Source organism: Coloeus monedula (genome assembly GCF_965178545.1).
Source record: "Coloeus monedula genome assembly, chromosome: 5".
In the NCBI taxonomy this organism is placed as follows: domain Eukaryota; kingdom Metazoa; phylum Chordata; class Aves; order Passeriformes; family Corvidae; genus Coloeus; species Coloeus monedula.
In genome coordinates this window covers 56,520,169-56,543,298 of record NC_138785.1, presented here as the reverse complement: position 1 = coordinate 56,543,298, position 23,130 = coordinate 56,520,169, and the positions used below count along the sequence as shown (strand labels likewise).

The following is a 23,130-nucleotide window of genomic DNA, read 5'->3' as shown; positions in this document are numbered from 1 at the left end:
AGGTGTCCTTGACTTCAGGCCCCAGAGAGGATTTGTTATGTCTAACCTAAATGTGAGAACAGTAGCTAACAGGCTATATGAAGTGTCAGCGTTACATACTAGGCAATACAGGCTCTGAAAAATATAAAAGCTAAAATCTAAGGTATCACTATCATTTAGAAGAGAAAGCTGTGAAATGTGAATTGCAGTAACTCAGGATTAGCCTGCTATTTAATCATTGTCAGAGTACTGTATGGGAAACGCTGAATGAAGAAGCAACTCCTGCTTTTCTGACAGCTGCCTTAGTTCAGCATCCTGGAATTGCCTGTGGGGCTATCAGGATGTCCTACCATATGACAGCTGGTGAGGAGTCAGTAGCTCTGACCGAGGAAGCTGTGACCGCTCCGGAGAGATGGTCCCAAAAGAGATCGTCTTCCTGAGGCCCAGTGTCTTCCATCAGCTGCTGGCCAGGAGGGCCCGTGCAGAGGCTGTCAGCTCTTTAGTGATTGTCAGCTCTTTAGTGATTGCTGAGCTCTGCAGGGCAGCCTCCAGGCCAGACCAGAGAGAGACGAGCGGCCCGTGTAGCTGTTCTGCACAAGGCAGCTTTATTGGTTCAGCGAAGGGGAGCCAGGGACAAGCTCTCTCTGCCCTCACAGGGGCAGGGGGCTGGCTTTATAGGGATACAGGGGGTGGATGTCAGAAGATAAGGGCCAATGGGTTACAAAGGATCTGCATAGGGTCTCCCAGGGGATTCTGGGTTTGTCGTCTTCTTGCCGTAACTGAAGAGTAGCTCCCTTTCCAGGGGAGTTCTGCTGGGAGGTTTAGGCAGTCTCCTTATCTCAGCAGATGAGCCTCCAGGGCGGGGGCTGGGCATACCCCACACTACCACACTTCAGTTTCAGCAGCACTCATGGAGCCCAGTCTAATAAGAGCTCTGAACTTTCCACATGGGTAGTAGTTAGATAAAAGGACAACCCCCTGTCCTGAATCCTCTTTGTGGAGGAGGTAGCTGCTGCTTATACTTGTTGAATAAAATCTGGTCAATTGCACATCAGGCTGTTACCGCGCTTTGGTAGGTGAAATCACATTGGAAGATAAACTCGGCCAATGTCAGGAGAGAAATCCTGTTTTATCTGGGTTTTTTATTTTGGATCAGAAGACAAAGACCAGGGAAACAGCATGTGTATACTATTCCTATAGTAGGAATCTAGACAAATTATGGTCACTGTTGAAAAAAAAACCAACCCAAAAACCCCCAACATAACCAAAACGACAATAACAACAACAACCCCCCAAAATCCTGAAACTTCGGGATGACAGGTCTCTCTTTGGTAAATGGAAATAGCCCTATACAGAGACCATAGAGGCTTAAAGCAAAGAGGCTGTAAAAAAGTCTGCAGGTGAGCATGAGCCTTGAAATTCAGTTGCTGAAGTACCACCCAGATCTCTCTTTCAAGACATGTGTGTGTTCTGGGGCACAGAGAAAGGATATAAATCGTGCCTTACTGGATCAGAGCATTGTCCATGTCTGTGTCTAGTCTACCAGCAGCAATAGGAGTTGGTGCTTACAGGAAGCTGGTGGATCTGGGTGTGTTTCACAGTCCAGTGTGGTTGTACTCTGCCAGCGTCCACACTTCTTGTACCAAGCATTGTTAAAGGCTGCATCCCTGACTCTTTTAGTGTCGTTCTGTAATGTGTACATTGGTTTGATTAACTCAGAATGTGCAGATGTTCCTTTTCTTCAGTAATCTGTGTCAGAAAGTTCAAGAGGTTTCCCGTTCTCTGTGTAATAAACTTTTGCTGTATTTATTTTGAATGATGTAACAATTTCTGTGAGTGATTCCTTCTTCCAGTTTTGCAGTATTTAGTGAGCAACAGTTCTGCATTCACTTAGCCATCAACATCTTAATTTCTTCTCTCCTAATTGGAAAATCACGGTCTTCTCAATTTCTTCTCATAAGTTCAGCACTCCTTGGTGATTTTAATTGCCCTTTCTGTCCCTTCTCTTGTTTTTCGCTCTGACTTTTTTAGACAGGGAGACCACAACTGCACACAGTATTACAGAATTAGGTGAACAAAGGATTTACACCTTTGTAGTGTAAAGACAGCTTGTTCTCATCACTTTTATCTGCTGGTGTCCACCGTGGTGTTGTCACTTGCAGCTGCCACCGCACATTGAGGTGGTGGTTTCAGAAAACCGTCAGTGGCAACCCTAGGATCCCAAGTTGTAACTTCTGTCTCCAGTTGAAGCCAGACAGTACATGAGGTACTAAGCGTGATGTTAAGCCATTTTAATCTTCCAGTGCCACCTGTTGAGAAAATTTAGTTAAAAAAGGGAAGGAAAGAAAAGGTGAGAAATGCCCCCGGAGCCCTATTTGGAAGTGACAAGGAAGAATGCTTCCCTACAAAGGGAATTGAAACCTTCCAAAGATTTCTGTAACAGAAGGAGTAATGTGTTACTGAAATGATTCTTGATGCAACAGGATTTTGAGAACAAATTCTGTGGCGTTTGCCTTCCATTTCATGGACTTAGGAAATCTGAAAAAAGTCAGTCAAGGATTTTTACAGGGTTGTTCATTTTTTCATATCCATGGTTTTATTTGTTATGACTCAAAGTATATCATTCCATGCCAACAAGAATTGCAATCGGCCTATAGGAAAGGTGCCTTGCCTCAAAATATTATACAGCAGTTCCTATATAATGGCTTCTCTTTTGAAGTTGGGTGTTGGAGAGGATGAAAGTTTAGTAAGAGAGTTTCACAGACATATAGGCTTGGCAGAAAGATCTCTGAATGTAGAAACTGAGGAAACAGATAGAAATGAAAGCAAGTTTTGATATAGAGTAAAAGATGTTTTGCTGAAACATTGACCAACTGAGAAGGCAAAGGTTGGAGATGAGTTGGAAGGAGATTTTTATGAATAGGACAAAGGTATGTGACTACAAACAAAGACATGTTTTTCACCAAGTAAATAAGTCTCAAGAAGAGCATAAGTAAATAGAAAACATGTTTTTACCAAAAAGAACTATTGCAGGCGAACAAGAAAGCAAGAAGAGAGGTCTGAGAATTTTCCACTGTAAGCTTAAATTGTAACTTACTTACTCTTGTGATTGGATAATAATGACTGTAATATGGTGATGGTAGTAGCTATGATAGGCTATAGGCAAATGTAAAGGTATTGTGTATGGTGCTTATTGGTTGTTATGTATTAAGATACTCAGCAAAGAAAAGTAGATAATGCTTTGTAACTTGAACAGAAAGCGGCTTCAGGTATGCCTACAGCTGTAGCTGACAGCTGTAGGGCTGGCTCTGGATACCCACTCCCTGAAATGCTGTAACTTTGCCTATGCAATAAACAGCTTTCAAGAGAGCCGTCTGAAGTCCAGACATCCTTTGTGAAACTTTCTCCTATAGTTGGGCTAGTAATTCAGAAGCTCCATATGTTTCTGATGGAAGTATTATTTGGGTGTCTTGAGTTTGGAAAGATCTGTAGTTACTATCCATGTCACACACTTCCTTGCGAGCTGTTTTCGATGCTTTTTGCATAATCATACCAGAATGAAGAGTCCACATGAAAATACAGCTTTGATTTTTAACATCTGGTCTGGACAATTCATGCTAATTGAAGTTTATCTGCCACTTTGAAGAGTGAAGGTTACGGTTACATACCGATATATCCTTAAAACTTAATGGAGGGAAACAGAATCTAGCTGTTAGAATTTTTTTCTGTGCCAGTGTTTGACCTATACACAAGTTCCTTATGAGTTGCTAGGTAGTGAAATTGTTCAGGGGCTTCTGTTGCCATAAAAAAATACTTGTCTGTGTATTTTCTGTGTATCTATCTATCTGTATATATATTTATACTAATTTAGTAAAATTTAGAGGGACACACTAGATGATCTTTAAGGTCCCTTCCAATTCAAGCCATTCTATGATTCCATTATTCTAATTTGCAAGGCTATCATTTCAGCTTCTCTCCTATGTCTGCACAAACACTGAAATATAAACTTGTGTTTTCCATCATTTTGTGGAGGGTGAAGAACTCTAAAAAGAAAAAAAGGCCCACTTCAGTCTTCAGCTGTTTTGGATGCTTTGTATTAATTAAAGATCTGTTTTAAAGCAGCTACTTCTAGTTGCTGTAGTTTTTTTATTGACACCTATTGAATAACATTAAAATTTTGAAAGTTGAACTAAAATAAAACTCAAACATAAGGTTGGAGAGGTGACAGTGTCCTAGGTGAGAGTTATGGTGTTCTCACAAATACTAGTTTTCTAGTAGTTTTTCTGAAATATGAAGGCTGTTTCTCTAGGCCATTTTTTAGAGGAAAACATAAAGAAATATGTTTTTTGAAATAACAGGCATTATTACTGGCTGAGTTGGTTTTTAGGTCTGTGACTTGACAAACATATCTACAGATCAGATTTAAAACTTTTCTTTCTCTCTAAGGCCACTCCATGCCCAAAAGAACCAAATAAAGAAATGATTAATGATGGAGCTTCTTGGACAATCATTAGCACAGACAAAGCAGAATATACATTTTATGAGGGGATGGGTCCAGTCCATGCTCCAGTGACACCTGTGCCTGTTGTAGAAAGTCTTCAAGTAAGTTTGTAGTTTGTTGTAATATTCTGTTTTATGTGAGATTGTTTTTATCATAGTCATTTAACGTTCATGATACCCTTGTGAAATACTGTAGGAAAACAGTGTCAATAGCTTTATAAAGAATAAAATTACTTTGTTGTAATAATTTTTCTTACTTACATTTGAGAATACATGGGTCTATCCATTCTAGGAATAATACTAATATTGTTGTATACAGGAAGAATTTTATTTCTGAAAGTACTATGGTAGTGATATCCCTAGGATTTCTGTTTGATTATTTAGAAATTGTTTTTGACTCTTGCCAATTATAGATCAAAGAGAGCTTTACTAAAAAAAACCCCCAGTATTTGGCAGAGGAAAAACTCCCTTGATACCTTCTCTGAAATACTTTGTTCTCTGTTTTCAAAGACTTGTTGACATCTATTCTAAGTGGCCATTATCAAAACTTCGAAATTCCTTCATGGTATCAAATTAATTGGCAGTATCTTTTGGACGTGTTTCTTCTTTATATTTCAGTTGTGTAGATTGTGTGTGTGTTTTGGTTTTGTCCAGCTGATAGAAACAGTGTTGTCTAAAGTTCTTATCTGTATGTGAAGGTTTTGTTTGTGACTTTTTTTTGGTTGGTGGGGTTTTTTGTTTGTTGGGGTTTTATGTTTGTTTGTTTTTTCCTGAGGGGAGAGTGTTTATTTTCATTAATATATATATTTGGGGGGGATTTTTCTTCTTCTTTTTCTGTTTGCTCCCTTTCCAGTTGAATGGTGGTGGGGATGTAGCGATGTTGGAACTTACAGGACAAAACTTCACTCCAAATTTACGTGTCTGGTTTGGGGATGTGGAAGCTGAAACCATGTACAGGTACAATATTTTTCATTACTTTTATGGTGTCTGTGTTCTACTGGGTGCTTTGAAGAGTGTGTGCTTGTGTACACACTCAAGTGTACACTTGTCAGTGCTGCAGAAAGGGGTCTGGGAGTACTGGTTGCCAGAGGCTCAGGATGAGTTAGCAATGTGCCCTGGCAGCAGGGAGGCCAGACTGCATTTAGCTGGTGAAAAGAGGTGACTGTCGCACTGCATTCAGCACTGGTGCAGCCTTACCACGAGCACTGCATGCAGTTCTGAGCCCCTCAGTTTATGAAGGATGTTCAGGTACTGGCATGTGTCCAGAGAAGGGCAGCAAAGCTGGTGAAGGGCTGGAAGGCCCTAGGAGTTGCAGCTGAATACTTTGGGCTTGTCTAGTTTAGAAAAAAGAAGGTTGAGAGGTGATCTCATTGCTCTGCAGCTTCCTGAGGAGGGGAAGTAGAGAGGGAGGTGCTGAGCTCTGCTTCCTGCTGTCATGTGCCAGGACACATGGGAATGGTTCAGAGCTGCACCACAGAAGATTTAGACTGGACATAAGGCAACATTTCTTTACTGAGAAGGTGGTCCGATGCTAGAACGGGCTTCCTAGAAAGGTGGTTGATGCCCCTAGCCTCTCTGTGTTTAAGCAAATAAAGGGCATTTGGCCTTAATAATATGATTGTAACTTTTGGTCAGCCCTGAAGTGGTCAGTGTGTGCACTAGTTGAATATTGTAGGTCCCTTCCAACTGAACTGTTCTGTTCTATTGTATTCTTTCAACTTAAGTACATTGTGCTCAGTTGACTCTCCTGTTTTTCAGATGTGCAGAGAGCATGCTTTGTGTTGTTCCAGACATTTCTGCATTTCGAGAGGGTTGGAGGTGGGTCCGACAGCCAGTCCAGGTTCCAGTAACTTTGGTCCGTAACGATGGCATAATTTACTCCACCAGCCTTACCTTTACATACACACCGGAACCAGGGCCACGGCCACACTGCAGTGCTGCTGGAGCAATCCTCAGAGCCAACTCAAGCCTCATGGCTTCCAGTGAAACAAACACAAACAGTGAGGGAAGTTACACAAGTGTCAGCACAAACCCCACCAATGTCACATCATCTACAGCAACTGTAGTTTCCTAACTACTGTTGTTTGTCTGGACTTTAATTGACTTTTCGTGCTACATTCAAGAGAACAGAACAATTTTTGTGGTTTCATGGGAAAACACTTTTGCATTTTAGGTGATATGATTTGAACCTTGTTACCTGCAAGTGCTGATCTTAAAAACAGAAGCCACAATAAAAAAAAACCAACATCCGAAACATAAGAACTTTATTGAAAATCTATTTTTCAGCTGTGTTTTTTTTAGTGGGCAAGAAACAAAAATGTGGCTGGGATACATGTTGAGCAAACTAGAAAACATGAACACAACATAGTTTTTATGGACCAAGGAACTTGTATAAGCTTTAGTATAAAAGGTACATTTTCACCATACCTTTTTTGTATCACAACATATAGTACACTTTTGTTACCAAATAGTTTATATTTTTTTTTTCCTCTGAGCTTTTGCTCTGAAGTATATTCAGGTTCCAAGCCTGACCATGCTTGTATAATCTAATTACCATACTCTTCCAGTTTTAAAAAAAAAATATATATTTTTGGTCTGTGGCTGGAACTGTTCCTTTTTTTAAACTGAAGTCTTGTGACTTTTTATGAACTGAAATTGTTTTTATTTCAGCAAGTAGAACCTTGTAAAGGCCAGCATATTTTTTTTAAGATTATATGAAGTCTGTGCAAAAGCTTTAAAAAATGCCTCTGCCTTGCCTGCAATACATGCAATGTATGTTAACTTTAGTGCTCTGTTTTCAGTCATTGTTAATAGTTATTTCTGTTTTTCTTTTTTAAATATGTATTTATAGTGATAATTCATGAGGTTCTAACATTACATGAGGTTTTTTTTCCTAAAAGTGGCATCTCAAGCAGTCATATTAATGATTGTTCATGTCACAGGCATATGTTGGTGTTTTTGAAGGGTTGTTACTGGGTTACTCCCCCTCTTCCTTGCTCAGTCATATTACATCTGAAAATGTTTCAGGATCTGTTCAGGTTTTTCTAATCTTGTACATAATTTGTATTAAGTGTAAGTTAAATGTTTTATTTCAAAAGTGGAATGTTCCCAATAACTTCATTTGGCAGCATGTCTTCTGTCTTGTTGGCATGTAACTAAAGTACCATGAGAAGTATGTGCTACAAATGGGATTGGTAGGTGATGCCCTTCATCACTTAAGAATCACAACGAGCATGTTTTTCTTCATACTGTTCAGTAAATTAGGCCAGACTTTTGTGTAACACTTGTATTGAGAACGTGCTTTCATTGTGAAGTGATCATACAGTAATAACTAGAAGTAAATTTTATTACTTAGAAATGGGCAAATAGAAAATCATAGAAGCACTATGAAGATGTCAGCTCTTCCCATCCTTGTTTCCTGTGGGTTTCCTTTTCCCTGCCAACAGCTTGTGCAACATTCAAGTCTTCTCTCCAGCATAAATTCAAGGCTCATTTGCACTTTGACTTTGTTGGTTGTTGCATTTGTATTTCATTTTGACTTTAACATATTTTGTCCCTCCTTGTAGACCTGCCTGCTTCATTTGTATTTGAAAGTATACCCCAGTAGTTCATTTGTAGTCCCAGAGCTAGGCATAGACTTGTAGGACAAGTTCTGACAGTGTGATCTTCCTCTTTAAAAGCCAAAATACAAATTTCTTGGTGTGTTCAGCCTTTTCTATACCCTGAAGCAAAAGTCACAACTGCTGTGTAAATGTGAACCTGTGGTTTCCTACAGTGCGTTGCTTACAAGCTTACCTGTTGACCATTTTCATAGGGTTTTTATTTCTAACCACTTATTCCAGTTTCAACATCCACCACCATTTTAAGGCATCATCTCTGCATTGTATCTGTGTACTCTGACGCTCCATTCTGTTTGTTTGCTTTAGTGCTCCATTGTATGTGTGAAAACAATGTGTTTAAAGGAAGAAATTGGTTATAAGGCGTATTTAGCAGATAGTAAAATCAGTGCCACTCTCCTCTTAAAATGTGCTTGTATTCTACCACAGGCCTTCATACTCCTTATTCTGTATTACGAAACGTGTTCCCGTGATGTAGTCGCGATGCTGGTTCCTAGCACTAGTGAATGCTGCCTCACCTCATCTCCATTTCAGTGACCAAGGGCAGGATTCATTGTGGCCTTATCTCTGTTTTAAACTGTTTACTGGCATTTACTTGCAAATCTGTTTACCTTTGTATGTGCTGTAAAATTTTGGTTTATTGTGTTGTGGCAGGAATCGTTTCACAATGTTTTTGTTAGAAGCACATAAATATCTTACAGTACAGCTTAGTTCAAGAGCCACAGATTTTCATCACTAATTAGACTGAGAATTAAACAAGATACATATATCATATCTAGAGGGTATTCAAGAAACCATGATAGACACACAGCAGGCAAACCATAGCAAGCCTTTTAACCTTCAAAGACTATTTAAAATAGCTTTTCAGAACTTGACATGTGCTTTTATACTCATTATTTTAAATTTTTTACGTATAAATGCAATACTTTTTATATTCAGTTTCTTTACGTGCAGTAATTTTGCCCAATAGATATAATATCCCTTGACTTGTAAAGATTTAGCCTAATATCTGCTGTTCTACACACTACAGCCAAGTGGGTGAAAAAAGAGACTATTCTGCTTACAAGACCATTTTAAACCACATTTTTTCATTTGGCTTGTGGCTCTCTTGTTGCCAGTAGTTATTCTGTAGTACAGAAATGGTCTTCCAGGTCCTTACTGTTGTTAATACATGCAGTTGTTCAGACGTATTACCTTCCTGAACTTTTTTTCTGTGGGGTGATATTGTTACATATATTGGCCTTGTGAGCTGTTAATCAATTTTCATGATATTAACAATATCTCGAGATTTTGATAAAACTACTTATAGAATGTTTCAGTATGAAACTCTTATAACTGTTCAAGTCTAGCTGTTAAGTCTGCTGTTAATTCTGTATACATAGAAATTGAGTCTGTGTTCAGAATGTTGTTATAGTTCCAACTATAGGAAGAAAAAGCAAAGTGAGTGCTCTAATTTAGCTATGCCTTTTCTTGTTTGCTGTCGTTTGGAACTGTGTTTCAGAATTCAACACTAGCGTAGTCTTTAATAACCTGCTGCTGATGTTTTTCCTAATTATTTGCCCTGAGGGCATCCCACAACTGTGTTAATAATGGTATTCTGTACTTCTTTTCATTGCACAGACTTAAAAAATCAGAATGGTTACCTGAAAAGACATTAACTCAAGACATAAATTGATGAATTCCCCATACAGAAAATATTAATGCCAAGTGAAACAAATTATCTATTGGAAGTAAGCTACCCACTTGTGGATTAAATGACTCCATAGGGATGTCCATCTTGAAACTAAGATGTTCTTCAGTTATTAACCATATTATTTACTTTCTTTCAAAAGCAGCTGTGTTTATGAGTACTGAACAAATGTGTATACTTTCCTGTGCCAGACTTTTGACTTTGTTTTCAAGCACTGTACTGTGGGATTGAGTGGCAGCTTTGTTAGAAAAAGAAGATTATTAGGGTTTCTACTTAACCCTTTTAGGACTGAACAATTTCTTCCCTTTAGAAGCTGTAAAATAAATGAGCAGTTCTAACTTTGTAAACATTCTGTCTGTGTTCAGCACTGCATTTGCCCCATCTGGAGGTGCTATGCTAACGTCAGTTTTTAAAATCCTGTAGCATGTGTATACATTCAGTCTTAAAAGGGTTATTTTTACAAACTGTGCACCTGTAAAGTTTCTTAGCAATAAAGGTAGAAAAACGAGCAAGTTTTTACCATAATTTTGTAGAATGAATTGCTCAGTTCCATATTTCATCAAGAAAACCCCTGCAATATGGGCAGTTTTGAGGATTAAATAAAAGTGAAATGTAAACCACATAAAAGCGTTCTTGTCAAGTGTACTCTGTGCGTGTATGTGCATAAACTATCGGGTTTCATTTTTTTCTACAAGGCTAAAGATAAAATGTCATGTTGCTGTGACAAACATAATTGAACATCTATCTGTATGATGATACAAAAGTACTTATGGTTTGAACAGGTGTTGAAACTTGCCACATTTTGTTGGTTTTTTTCAATGTTAACCAAGGAATATGGGTTTGTTTTTTGTTTGTTTCATTTGTTTTTTTCCCCCAAATGAACAGTGAGGTCGTCTATGGAACCAGAACAGCACAAAAGAAGACCAACCCTGGGAGTGAAAAGTCATCAGTACTTGTGAGGCTGTGCACACTGGACTCCACTTAAATGGGATATGGAATGTCCACCCAAAAATCTAAATTGGTTTCATTATTGCTTGTATTATTGCTGAAGTTAGATAAGAAACTGTTTTTTAATAATGTGTAAAAAAAAAGTTTCACTTTTTTATATAATTTATTAAATAAGAAGAAATGAACTGTGTTTAATTGTTTAACTTTAGCAACTTCATTATTGCAACTAGTGCACCTGACTCCTTTTAATCCTGTTCTTAGTTGCAGACTCTCTGACATTTCATTCAGTTGGTTGATAATTAAAGCCAGAAATTCAGTAAATTAGCTTATTTCTTGTTTTGACAGAATAGTAGGGCTGTAAGGAACAGCCAGAAATTATGCAGTCTCAATTTGCAAGCACAAGTGACACAGTCACTTGAAGAAAGTTTTTGATATGGGACGTGGACATGGCAGAGAGAATATAGAATAGCAGAAGCCTACCAGTACTAACTAGTTTTGTAGTAAACTGATAGAAGAACTACAAGGTTACTTGTAAGAAAGACTGTGAAAGGGCTAAAAGTGGTTGTTAAGTAAGGGAGGCAAGAATGACAACAAAAAAATCCCTGGCTTTAAGGAAGGATTACAGACTTTTTTATTGAAACATCTGCAAAGGTGTTTGCCACTAAGACACATAAAATAGTCAGAAACTCAACAGTTGCAGGACTTCTGTTTTTTGAAACAGGGACAATATGGACATTACGTCTCAAAATTATTTCCAAGACCCTTCAGTCATTTTCTGAAATGATAAATTGATTTTTCTGGAACAGAGTGGAAATTAGATCTGAGGTTTTTGCAGAGAAAATGGTCACTTGCTGAACTTTAATGTTGGTATCATTGGAAGAAACTGCATGGGATGGTGCTGGTCTTAGATGAAGAACTACAGATAGAAAAAAAATCTCTTTATCTAAGCCTTGGCAATTAGCTATATAAGTAGTACCAGTAATAAATCCTAGTAGGATCCAGAGAAGAAGATTAAAAGGAGAATGATGTGAAGTAACTGGGCTAGAGGAAAGGATTCCCTTAGTGTTTACATGTAACATGTACCACTTCAGAACATTCGGAACTACCGAGCTGGGTCAAGTGGTTGGCCTTTCATAGTGCCCTGTTTAGATTGGAGTTGCATGCTGCTGAGCAGGGTAGAAAAAACTGTGTGCTTAGTTAGTGTCTCTGTAAAGGATATTTATTTCTGATAATCCAGTAGCACAAGCTTAGCGTTAGGCCAAAAGCATGAGGAGTTAAGAGTCCATATTACTTAAAAATACTTTTGTATTGAATATCAACTTTAATGATGTATGCTGAAGAGAGAGAAGTTGAGGAAATCTTGATTCTTTGTAGAAGCAAACTTGTAAGTTATCTGAGAAAGTTCTGATAAAATCTTTTGAATTTGACATCTTTCAGGTTCTGTATCTCCTTCAAGTATGGAAAGGGATGGTTAAAAGTTGGATATTGTCTTTTCTGTGTGCTATTGCCTTTGTATTCTAGACTCAGTTCCCTTATTTTTCATGTGTACTTTTCCAGATCCTTAATTACATTTCAGTTTTTCTCAGAATGTATAAATTTTGCTGCATAATTTAGGAGAGGAGTTGGTGTTAAGTAACTTTCAAGACTACATGCTGCCATCTCTTGGTGCTGTTTCTACTGCTGGACTGTGGGGTGGGGAGTAAGAAATGTTAGTTTATTGTTTCTTAAGCTGCTTGTAGGTACCTGGAGTGGAAGGTTCTGTAGACCTGGCCTTAATGATCCACATTAGTTTAAGGTGGCACAGTTTAGAACCATGTAAAGTTTTAAATTCCTTGTCTGAATTTAGAAACCCTTTCCTTCTTATTTATCTTTTAATTATATTTTCTGCCATGTTGCCCCTTCATCTATGTTCATTGAAACCATCAGTCTTGTCTTTTGTTTTATTTGCTGATTTCTTCACTGGGAAAAGTTGTCTGTTTCCACCTCTGTGAATCCACATGGGTGCATTCACAGGCAAGATGGGACCTTGTGCTATTCGAGCTACTTCTGTGCCCTACTTCCATCTCCTCTTTCTACTTTGGCTTCTCCTGAGTGACTTGACTTTGAAGCCTTTGACATTTACAAGTAACTGATAGCAACTGCATTCATCTGTTCATTGCTATACCTGTACATTACAACATTTAAATAAATTGCCATCTACTGTCATCCTTCAGAGAAGGAAGGATTTTGATACAGAATCTGCAGCCTTACAGATCATATTATCAGAATCCTTCCAAGAGCTTCATAGTTCTGTTTGGAGAATAACTTCAACAATTGTATAAAAGATAGAAGCACAGACCTAGAGATACTATGTTTTCTATCTTAAAATTGCTTTACTAGCCAACTGGTGACAAACATAAAATTAGTTCTTAAAATCTCTTAAGTGAGTTTAATTCTGGTTTGATCCCAGGGGGCTTTTTTTTGTTTATTTTTTTTTTAGAGACTTTGTTGTAGTGTTTCTTCTTGATTTTGATAATTCTAATAAAATTGTACATGATCAGTTTAAAATCCAGCCAGGGTATCTGCTGTGAAATGGGATGTGATCCTGAGATCCACGTTGGTGGTGTCATTACACATGTAAAATGGGACAGCAGCGCCTTCTAACTTCATTGGTCTCTGTCCAAGTTTCTGCATGATACTTCTGTATGTGCAGTGTAGTTGCAGATTTTAGTTCAGGGCTAACTATAAATGCTTCTTTCCCTTCATAAGCATGTCTTGTGCAGCACCATATAGATATACACACATACAAAAAAAACCCAGGCACAAACGGTTGGTTTGTATCTTGTTAGGCCTATTTTACTTTGTTGCTGTTTGTTCTCTGTTAGGTCTGCTTCAAATTCCATTTCAGTTCTTTCGCTGCCAGTATTTTTTCTCTGTGGAAATTGGGAAAGGCAGTAGAGGATTCATAGTGATTGCATTTACTGCCTTAAAAAACACAATTGGAAATTCTCCCAAAATGTGAGAGACCTAGGAACATTATTAGATTTCTACATGAAAGAAATTAGGTTAGGGAGTGGCATATCTGATTTTTAGTGTATTCATATCTTAGTCCTAAGGCAAAGTTTTTCTATGCTTTCCCTTCGAAAGAAAGAATTCTAAATTTCTCACACTGTAGCAGTTCTGTGCAATTCCTTGTTTGCCAGATTCAGAAAACAAGCACTTCAGTATACAGACAGAGTAACTGCAGAGTTGCATCTTGATGTCAGTGCAGTTTCTAACACAGCACCTGCTGCTTTGAGGAGAGAAAGTGAGTGGTCCCATTGTTCCTATACCCTGCTCAGCTTTTATAGGAGCTGCAGCCTGGTAATTTCCAGCATTGGGGGGACGTGTACTTGCTAAGGTGGCACAGGCTGGCAGTCTGCAGGAATGCAAAGCAGGATGCCTTATGAAACCATAAAAAGAAAAGGTGTTAAATCTTGTATAGACCAAGTAGACAACTAACACAACATTCTCAATAAGGGAGGAGTTTGGTTCATTTTTGTTCCATGTGAAAATGTCTTGTGGCTGTGCTGCGGAGATTACTCACCAGTTACTACAAATTTCAGAAGAGAGATGCAAGAAAATTAAACTATTTTTGAGGGACCTGATGTGGATTAATCTTTCTTTGGGCTTGTGTATCTGCCTTGACAGTCCTGCTGCTGCTCCATGCTGCTCCGTACAGCATTCCAGGGCTTAAGGAGCTGTCTGGGTTTTGGACTGTGCTTGATGTGGTGACCTCAGGTGTAAGACTGATGTTTTGTCATCTTCCCAGTTTCACACATTCAGAAAGCTTTGGACTTCCAAATCAATTTTTTGGTAAACAGTTTTACCTTGGAGATTTAATAGACATGCAAATCAAATTATGGTCTGAGAAAGTGGTTTATTATTCATTTAATTTAGAAATAATGTTGATAAGGAAAATGCCGTATTTTGGGAGGATAAATGCAATTGGTGAGTGTTTAGACTTTAAAATACAGCTCCACATTTGACCAAGTGGTTCATTTTTCAGGTTAATAACAATTTTGTGCTATTTATTCAAGCAAAAAGCCCCCATAATCTGGTTTTTATTGTTGTTCTGTATTTCTGCCTTTAGATACCTTGGGTCTTTAGCTGTCATGAGCCAAGTGTGTTTCATCCTAAAACTTATGATCTGGGTGTCTTTATATCCTGGACATCTTACAAATCCAGAGCTTGAAATAATGAATTTTTATAAAATTCTACTTTTGCACAACTTTTTACTGCCACCTTACAGGTAAACTTGCAAAAAATAGATACTGGCTACCATGATAAATGTGTTAAATTAGAAAACAAAGAATTCCATCTCCTCACTGGATTTTAGGATGGTGAAACAATAAGCTAGGCTTACTACCTACATGGGGCTGTCTTCACATCAGGGAGAAAATTGAACTATGTCATGCATTCATAGCTTTTAAAAATGATACGTAGATCTCTGTTTGCAGCCTGTTTCTTCAGCCACCTTGAGGGATACTGGTATGAAATACAGTAGTTTTGCTATTCATCTGCTGGAATCTGAAAAACCTTAATTAATCAGTTGCACATCATATTACAATCTAACTGCTTTCTCTCACCTTCTTGCATTTACTGGTTTCAACAAGTAAATTCCTTGCAGCTGGTCATATTAGAGTGAATACTAACAATGTTGATATTTACCTTGTTTTTCAATTTATTCAGTATATGTGACTATGAAAACTTTCCAATTCTATAGACATACAGAGGGAGAGAGTGAGTCATACAGGACAAGAGGACAGGCTGTTTGTTAAAAAAACACACGTGAAACCTCTCTATTGAGTACCAGATGTTGCCTTGCTGGCCAGAACTTATGAATCATTTTGTTCTAAAACCTAGAGATGTAAAATGGGTAAAATTAAATAACAGATGAATGATAATTGCAATTCAATGTACTGCTGGACTCTACCAGAACTGAGTTAAAAATTATTATTCTCTAGCAATTCATTGTCATTGGTAAACGGTCAAGGACTCAGATTTAAATATCAAATCATATACAAGATATCTACTAAAACAACTCAGGCATGTGCCCCATCCAAGTTGAAATCATCTTGAATTTACCTAATCTTAACCAATTTGATGTGTTTTGTCAGAGGGAGCAAGTCTAAAATTTTTTTTAAAAAAGGGGGGGAGAGGGGAAAGAAAAAAGTCTGGTCAAGATACTTTAAATGCAAAGTTGGGGTGCATCTCATTAAAATAATACTTCTCTAAAGATTTATGTTTTCCTTGTTTTTGCAATAAAGAATAGTTTATAGGCATTGATAAAACACCAGACCAGAGAGGCTCTAAAGTCTGTCTTCCATCTAACCATTTAGTGAGTCCATCTTGCCTGGAATGGAGCAAACTGAGCTTTAAATCCCTTTCCTGAGGCAGAAAGAACTAAAACCTGATTCTCTCTCACCTTAAATCAGAATTTCTCTCTTGGGTGATAGGATCTTTCTTCCTGCCAAAAAAAGATTAAATCTGACTGGCTTATCTCTATCAAAAAATTTTCTCTTGGGTAGTTTAATGAGAAAGCTCCTGAAGAACTCTCACGTCACCTAATTTCCCAGCTGGAGTTGAACTGTAAATTCTTCAAGGAGTGAATTACATTCCTGAGATGGAGAAATAAGAATTATTTGATGTGCACAAATGAAAAGTCATGTTAACTGAGGATGCTGAAGAACTGTTGCCTTTAGCACTTTCAGATCCTCAGTAAGGATCTGGATGTGGCAGACCTTCAGCAAAAATGCAAGGGATAAGAGTGGATTTGTGTATAAGGGAAACTGGGGACCACTGGGCTTCAAGCTGTAGCTGCTGCCCAGAAAACCTCTGCTCTGGCAATTGTGGGATGAGGAATATGCCCGTTGTGTGCTGGTTTCTACTTGCTAAGGCACCTAAGTCAGTCTGGTAATCAGCTGAGCTTTTGAAGGGAGAGGTGCAGGAATCTCAGCTTAGAGGCAGAGCTAAAAGTTCATTAGAAAAGTGAAAGAACTGTTCCCCTGTAAATGATACAAACCCTCCACTGCCTTACTACTGCACTAAACCTATCCTGCCTGCTTGAAATGACATGAAAAATAATGATAAATGAGGCCTGAACTTTGACTGGTCCAGTGGACTCTCAGCTTCTGTGGCCTTCCAAGCCCCACCCTCACCATAGATGGGTGTTTGTGGTCAGAATTAAGTCCTGATGGACACACCCAGAGTAGGATTCTGGGCAGATGTATTTGTTACTAGTGTGGACAAACACTTGAAAAAAAAATACACAGTTTCTTCCTGGATACTCAGAGAAAAAGGGAGTTGTCCTTTATGGATGTAGTAGTTTACGCTTGCAACAGAACCTGCAGATGTAAGCCCAAGATCATTTGCAGAGCTGCTATTTGGGAACAAACAGCGTTAGATGGGACTGACCTAGACTTGGAGTAGAACGACCTAATAAATGTATACGAGGTTTCCGGGCCATCAGCAGCACCTCAGGTACCGTGCGCCTTTATTTACACATTTCTTGCAGGATCGAGCTATTCCTTTCTGAACATTTCTGCTGCCGGTATAAACTACCTCATCCACTCACCCTCGCCAAAAGACTTTACATGTCTGCATTTTAGACCAATTTCCTCTCCAACACAGATGCAATCTATGTACTCAGTGGCCTCCTACTTCACCAGGTGCTAAAAATTTTGATCTCCTCTTGCCTTGCTGCCCAAACCTTCACCCGCCTTAATGATACACATATATGTGCTGTCACTCCTTCCTTAGAATGTATTGTAGAGAGTGAAATCCAGAAAATATATCTGTGTCTCCCCTTATTTTCAGTGTCCCCTGTGGGCTGCTTCTAACCAGGAATTAGTTGTCATACTTCACTCCCCAGAAAGAGCTAAAGGGCCCAAATGCAAGAAACCGAAATGTGCAAGCTGGTCCAGCAATTGTGAACGGTAATTAGTCAGAGCAGGCATGGAAATCCTGAAATATTAACAAAATTAACCTTTTAAATTTGATGAAGTTGAACACAATGCATCAGGAGAAGCAATCAAAAATTGCTTTAGTTTCCTGGATACTAAAAAACAGTAATTTTGTTGGTGACCTGTGTGTGAGATACTCCCCAAGGAAAAGGGGAATTGCTGGAATTAGAGATCAGTCATAGGAGGTGAAAGAGGAAGATTCATGTTAAAGCTATGAAACCAAGTAGAGGGACCTCAAGCCAGATGTGAAATTCTGCAGTATTAAAAAATGGGGGGGGGGACGGGGGGGAAGTGGATGTAAATTTACCTGGTGGTGTAACTAAAAAGCAGGTGTTCCCGAGTGTCCCTCCTTCAAAGCCCTCCCGCCTGCTACCTGCGATAACCGATCACACAGGTGGAGAGACTCTCACAAACACAGCAAAGTGCTCAAAAGCACTTGCACAAATAATGTTCCTCCAGAGAGGACCAAGGACAAATGTAAGTAAATAACAGTTCTTGGCACACATGTAGAGCCTGAAGTTGCACAGATGGCTACATTTGAGCCCACAGACTCATGGAAATAATATCAAAGTTCTTTGGTTTGTTTTATGTGTTAGTAGATTAGAAAACATTATTCAAACTACATTTGGAGGAAGCAGAGACACAACGTGAATCAGTTATAAAATTGCATTTTGGTAAGGTTATATTAATTTAGAAATGTTACTCCTGGTAGAGTTAGGAGAATAATTGAACCCTCAAGGCACTGTAGCCTAAGCAGACATGTAAGTTTGAAAATTATTATCTAGCGGAGCCAGGTGGTAGCACTGAGATGCACAGCAGGCTGCTGCTGTCAGTCCTCAAAATGAGGACACAGGAGCTCTGTGGTGCAAAAGAGCTTTAGAAAAGTGAGCTGGAAGTGGGGCAGGAGAGGCAATACCTGTTTCCTTCTAGCAGAGAGTACTTTTTAACTTCATTTACAGGATGCTAGTGAAGAGTAGCCTGTTTCAGTTACTGGTAACTGAATTAAATGCGAGCACCACAGTTTGGGGAGGGGTTTAGTTGTGGGATTTTTCAGTTGCTTTTTAAAATAATCCCTTGCTTCATTAGGTAGTTGTTTTTCTACTTACCTGACTGTAACTAGTTTTTATGGTGTATGAAGCCTTTGTCACTCCTGCTCTGTCTGATGGAGCATCATGTCCCTGGAGGCTGCCTCCCACCATGGCAGTGGTAGCAGAGGTGAGCTCTGTGTTGGCTGGTGGACAAGAAGTGGAGGAGCAGCTCTCAGCAGCTCCCACAGATGCACAGGGTGCTGGGCACTGGGCTTTGGGACAGAGGAACACAGGCTGTGTTCTCTCAGCCCGTCAGCTGGACTAGAGCACAATGATACCTTGGCAGTGCAGTTTGGACTCCTCAGGTGAGAGATGCCCAGCTTGTGCTGCTGCCAGCAGGTCTGTGTGCTGCAGCTTCTCCGTGGCCCAGGAGCTCTTCTCCATCTGGATCCTGTGCTTGGAGCACGTGGCTGAGACCCTCAGCTCTGCCTGCCTGGTCTGTCCTGCTGACAGAATCCCTTCAGCTGCAAACCCTACACAAGGCCTGGAGAAAAGAAATTCATTCCAGTGTAGGTGTTATCTCTTCAACTCTTCACTTTCCACCTTGACTAAAATGAGTGCTTCTCTACCCAGAATGAAGTTTGATTTTCCTTCCATCTTGCTGCCTGGAGAAACCTTTCTCTGCCTCCTCCCCCATGATGTGCCTCCCTCCCATACAGGGCACATCTGCCTTTTCTTTTACTTTAAAGAGGCCAATCCAAAATTAAAAAGTGTTTGCAATGATCTTCTCTCTCCACAGACCAAGATCGTGTCCTTTCATCCTCACTATGACTTTTTGTCCCCCACCCCTCTACAAGGCCAAAATGTTTCCTGTTCTCCTTCCCTTCCATTCCTGCCCCAGCCCTGTGTTTGGGCCCTGCAGAGCCATGTTGCAGCTGCAAGTGCATCAGATTCAGCTTTGACTTCAATCACCATCTTCCTAAACACTCTTCTACCAGTCTTATTAATCTCTTACAGATCTCACAAAAGCAGTATCAGACAAAGCTGGGCACCTGCAGCTTGCTTGCTCTCCCATTCCATCTCTACACTGCCTCTGTCATTGGAGGCGTCTTAGTCTTGGCCTCAGTGTGTACCAAAGAAAGTCTATCCAGGTTTTATTAAATATTTGACAAATCAGTGCAGTAGAGGAGTCATGCCAGATGTTAATAAACATTTGGGTTTTGTGGAAAACCCTGCCTTTCAATAAACATTATTTGAATTTCCAAAGCTTTTATTTTTCCCTGCTTAAAAAAAAAAAGAAAAAAAAGAAAAAAAAAAAAAAAAAGAAAAAAAAAGAAGGAAATAAATACGAAAGGGAAAAAATGCTTGAAAAATACCAGGGAATATAGAACTATGTCTGACAGGCTTTCCTGGACTGTATTGTTTTGCCTCAGTCAGCTGATAATATTAAAATAGGTTTCCTATTTAATAAACACAAAGGCCCTGAGATATATTTTCTGAATGCTTCCCCTGGATCTGCAATCTCAGTGAAGTAAAGGCTTTGATATTAGCAGAACTTTCTTCTTGTTAAAAATGCACTGTGAGAACCTGTCTGATAGCTTTAGTCTTATTTGCTTTAGTCACCACTGATTTTTTTTTGCAACTTGTAACATGAGCACTGACCACATCTGGACAGCAAATGAAAAGCTCTTTGTCTTAAACACACAGCCTCTTCCTAATCCTGTGATAACCTTTGTTGGTCGCCACAGGGTGGTCAGAGGTACGTTAAATCAGTTGTAGCACCCTGGGAAGCTAGAACGGACATGATGTTGGTTTTCCAAAGAAGCAACAGCTGTGCCCTTGCTGACACAATGAATTCATTTCAGTGCCATAACTGTAGTGGTTTTTTTCCTACTTGCATGTGGCAGGACCATCTTTTGGGATGCCTGCAGAGAAAGCAACTCCAAAGACAGAGTGTCTTGGATGACATTATTATCCTTATATTCCTTTGCAATAACAGCAAGCCAGTCACAGCAACACTGCCAGATGTCCCCATAGGGATATGGGCTGAGATTTGAGCCAGTTTCAGAGCAAGGAGCAGCTCTGGTTGCTTCACACCTATCTTCAGTTTAGCTATGAAATCCTGAAGATCTCAGAAGGCCCACAGCAGGTTCGTAGGAGTCAATGCAGAGTTCCCAGCTGGTTGGGCAGTTCCCTCTTGGGCATTGTCATCTGTTTAATTGCCCCTGTGGTTTCACCTCTGTGTGTCATTCTTCACTTGGTCAGGAATGAGGCCTCTTAGCAGTTGCTAAATATTCTCAGAACAAGGCCCTGAGCCAATGTCCATTCAATAATAATAAAACAATTTGTCTCTGACAGCAAGCAAAGAGCATGAGTAGCTCCATGTCTTTCCTGTGGATTTAGGTTCTGTATGTGTGACTTTTCTTCATGCCTGTTTTGTAACTCTGGTGTTTGTATGACCTTCAAAGGACATATGCAGTGATTTTTGTCTACTGTTTTAAATCAGACTTTGTATATAAGTTGCATTTCTTCATTCTATCAGGAAATTTTGTTTAATATTTAATAACTGTCAAAGTAGCAGGACATCAATTAAGTGGTGTTTACCCCATAGGGGATGATTCCTACTTGATGTTTACTACCAGCTGACGCTAATGAATATGTTTTGTTCTTGTCTCACCATACAGTGGAACAACTGACATCTCTCTAGCTCAGAATTAGCTTTTTGGACACAACTGGGAGTGGAAGCCAAGAAAACTCTTCACTCAATAGTTATCTGTGGAGATGCAGACAAATAGCTCCTAGCAGGGATGAATTGCCATTAGGCAAGCAAAACAGGAGTTTTACAATTCATGAACATTTCCTTTGCATTTTTTTCTTTAGGAGATACCCAAGGCAGCCTAACAAGCATTGCAGAAGGAAAAAATAAAAAAGGTAATGCTAGAAGTAGTTTTTTATACACGAGACAGAAATTCTGGCACGTTAAAGACATGCATTATTATGCTGGATGTAACCCATGAGAAAAGAGCTGGGTGCATGCTGGATGGATTGGGCATAAAAAGGTGAAGCTGTTTAACTGAAGTTAATAATGCATACAGAAAAATTGACTGCAAGACTGTGGCCAGAGGGTGAGCAAACTGCTGACCTACATGCACACCTGAGTGAAGTGGTATTTGGTTGGTCCATGTTGTATTTGAAGTGGAAGAGCAAAACATTTTACAAACAAATAAAACCCAACCAAAAGTCTAAACTTTCATTTTATACTCCCTGCAACTTTGATGCTGTAGTAAAAAGGCTACAGCCCCTGCTCTCACATAAACCTTTCTCAAAATCAAAACCATTAGGTTTTATCTTTCTATACTTTCCTTTTGAGAATAAGCATCTTTTGCCACTAGAAACCCTCAGTTTAGCTCAACATCTGTATCAGTATTGACTGATCCTGAAGTCATCTATTCCACGTCAGAAAAGCATTGTGATGAACCATGGTGGGTGTACTGGGGTTGCACCATCCTTGGGCTTGGAGGCAGGAAGAGCAGGAGGAAATGCAGGAGCAGGTGAGATCATGGACAGGCTCCCCACCTTGCTAAGAAGGGCTTGGTGGTATCGGAAAAGAGGTCATGGCTTATATAAGAGGGTGTAAACCTCTAGTGGCTGGAGTTCCAAATCCACATGCAGCTTTCCATTGAGAGCATTAAGGTCCTTTGCCTTGGCAACAGTGAAATACCTTTACTTTGACCCCTCACCAAGTGCTGTATTTAGCAGTATTGTAAGGCATCAGTCTTAAAGCATGCCCTAATAATAGAGGCTGCAAGTAATAGTGACAGAAGTATCAAAGGAGGATCTGGGTGCTACTTAACGCTACACTTTTGTTTTCTGAACTAGCACATCCTGCTTGTTTGAGAGCCGGTGCTTGAGAGCCGACGTGTGAACTCAGACACAGGACTGAAGGCAGTGATTGCAGAGCTGCTGTGTTGTGGGCAGAATACACTGCTTGGAGTAAGAAACCTGCTCCAGGAGTCTGTCAGCTGGAGATGACAGGGGAAATGAAGATGAGAGTGCTTTCTGGGAAAGTAAATCTGGGAAGGAAAATAAACATGTCAAAGAGGAAAAAATCATCTAGCAATTGGTGGTGGTGGGAAAGTAACCTAGAGACTGAGAAGCATGCAGGACAAAATCAGATGGTGTCATGCAGCTGAAAGAGATAAGACAGAGGGCAGAGGAAAAAAAACCCTGGGAGCTGGGAGAAAGGGAAAGAAGATAAAAACTTCAGAGATTTATGGGCATTATGCACCTGAAATTCATAGGTTTGCCATTTGTCTGCTACATCTGGAAAACAGTTTGCTTTAGGGACTGCTCGTAGTAGTAGGATAGGATTTTTCCCCACAACC

At 39.5% G+C, this 23,130-nt stretch overlaps 1 protein-coding gene across 1 annotated transcript in view; it reads left to right on the top strand.

Annotated features, from left to right (window-relative positions):
* Window positions 1-10,793, top strand: part of RBPJ (recombination signal binding protein for immunoglobulin kappa J region) — a 60,642-nt gene extending 49,849 nt beyond the window's left edge. The window contains exons 9-11 of the mRNA XM_082281896.1: window positions 4,426-4,581; window positions 5,333-5,436; window positions 6,238-10,793. Coding sequence (XP_082138022.1) covers window positions 4,426-4,581; window positions 5,333-5,436; window positions 6,238-6,553 — 576 coding nt within the window. The 3' untranslated portion in view covers window positions 6,554-10,793. The remainder of the gene's footprint in view (window positions 1-4,425; window positions 4,582-5,332; window positions 5,437-6,237) is intronic.
* Window positions 10,794-23,130: the final 12,337 nt, after the last annotated feature.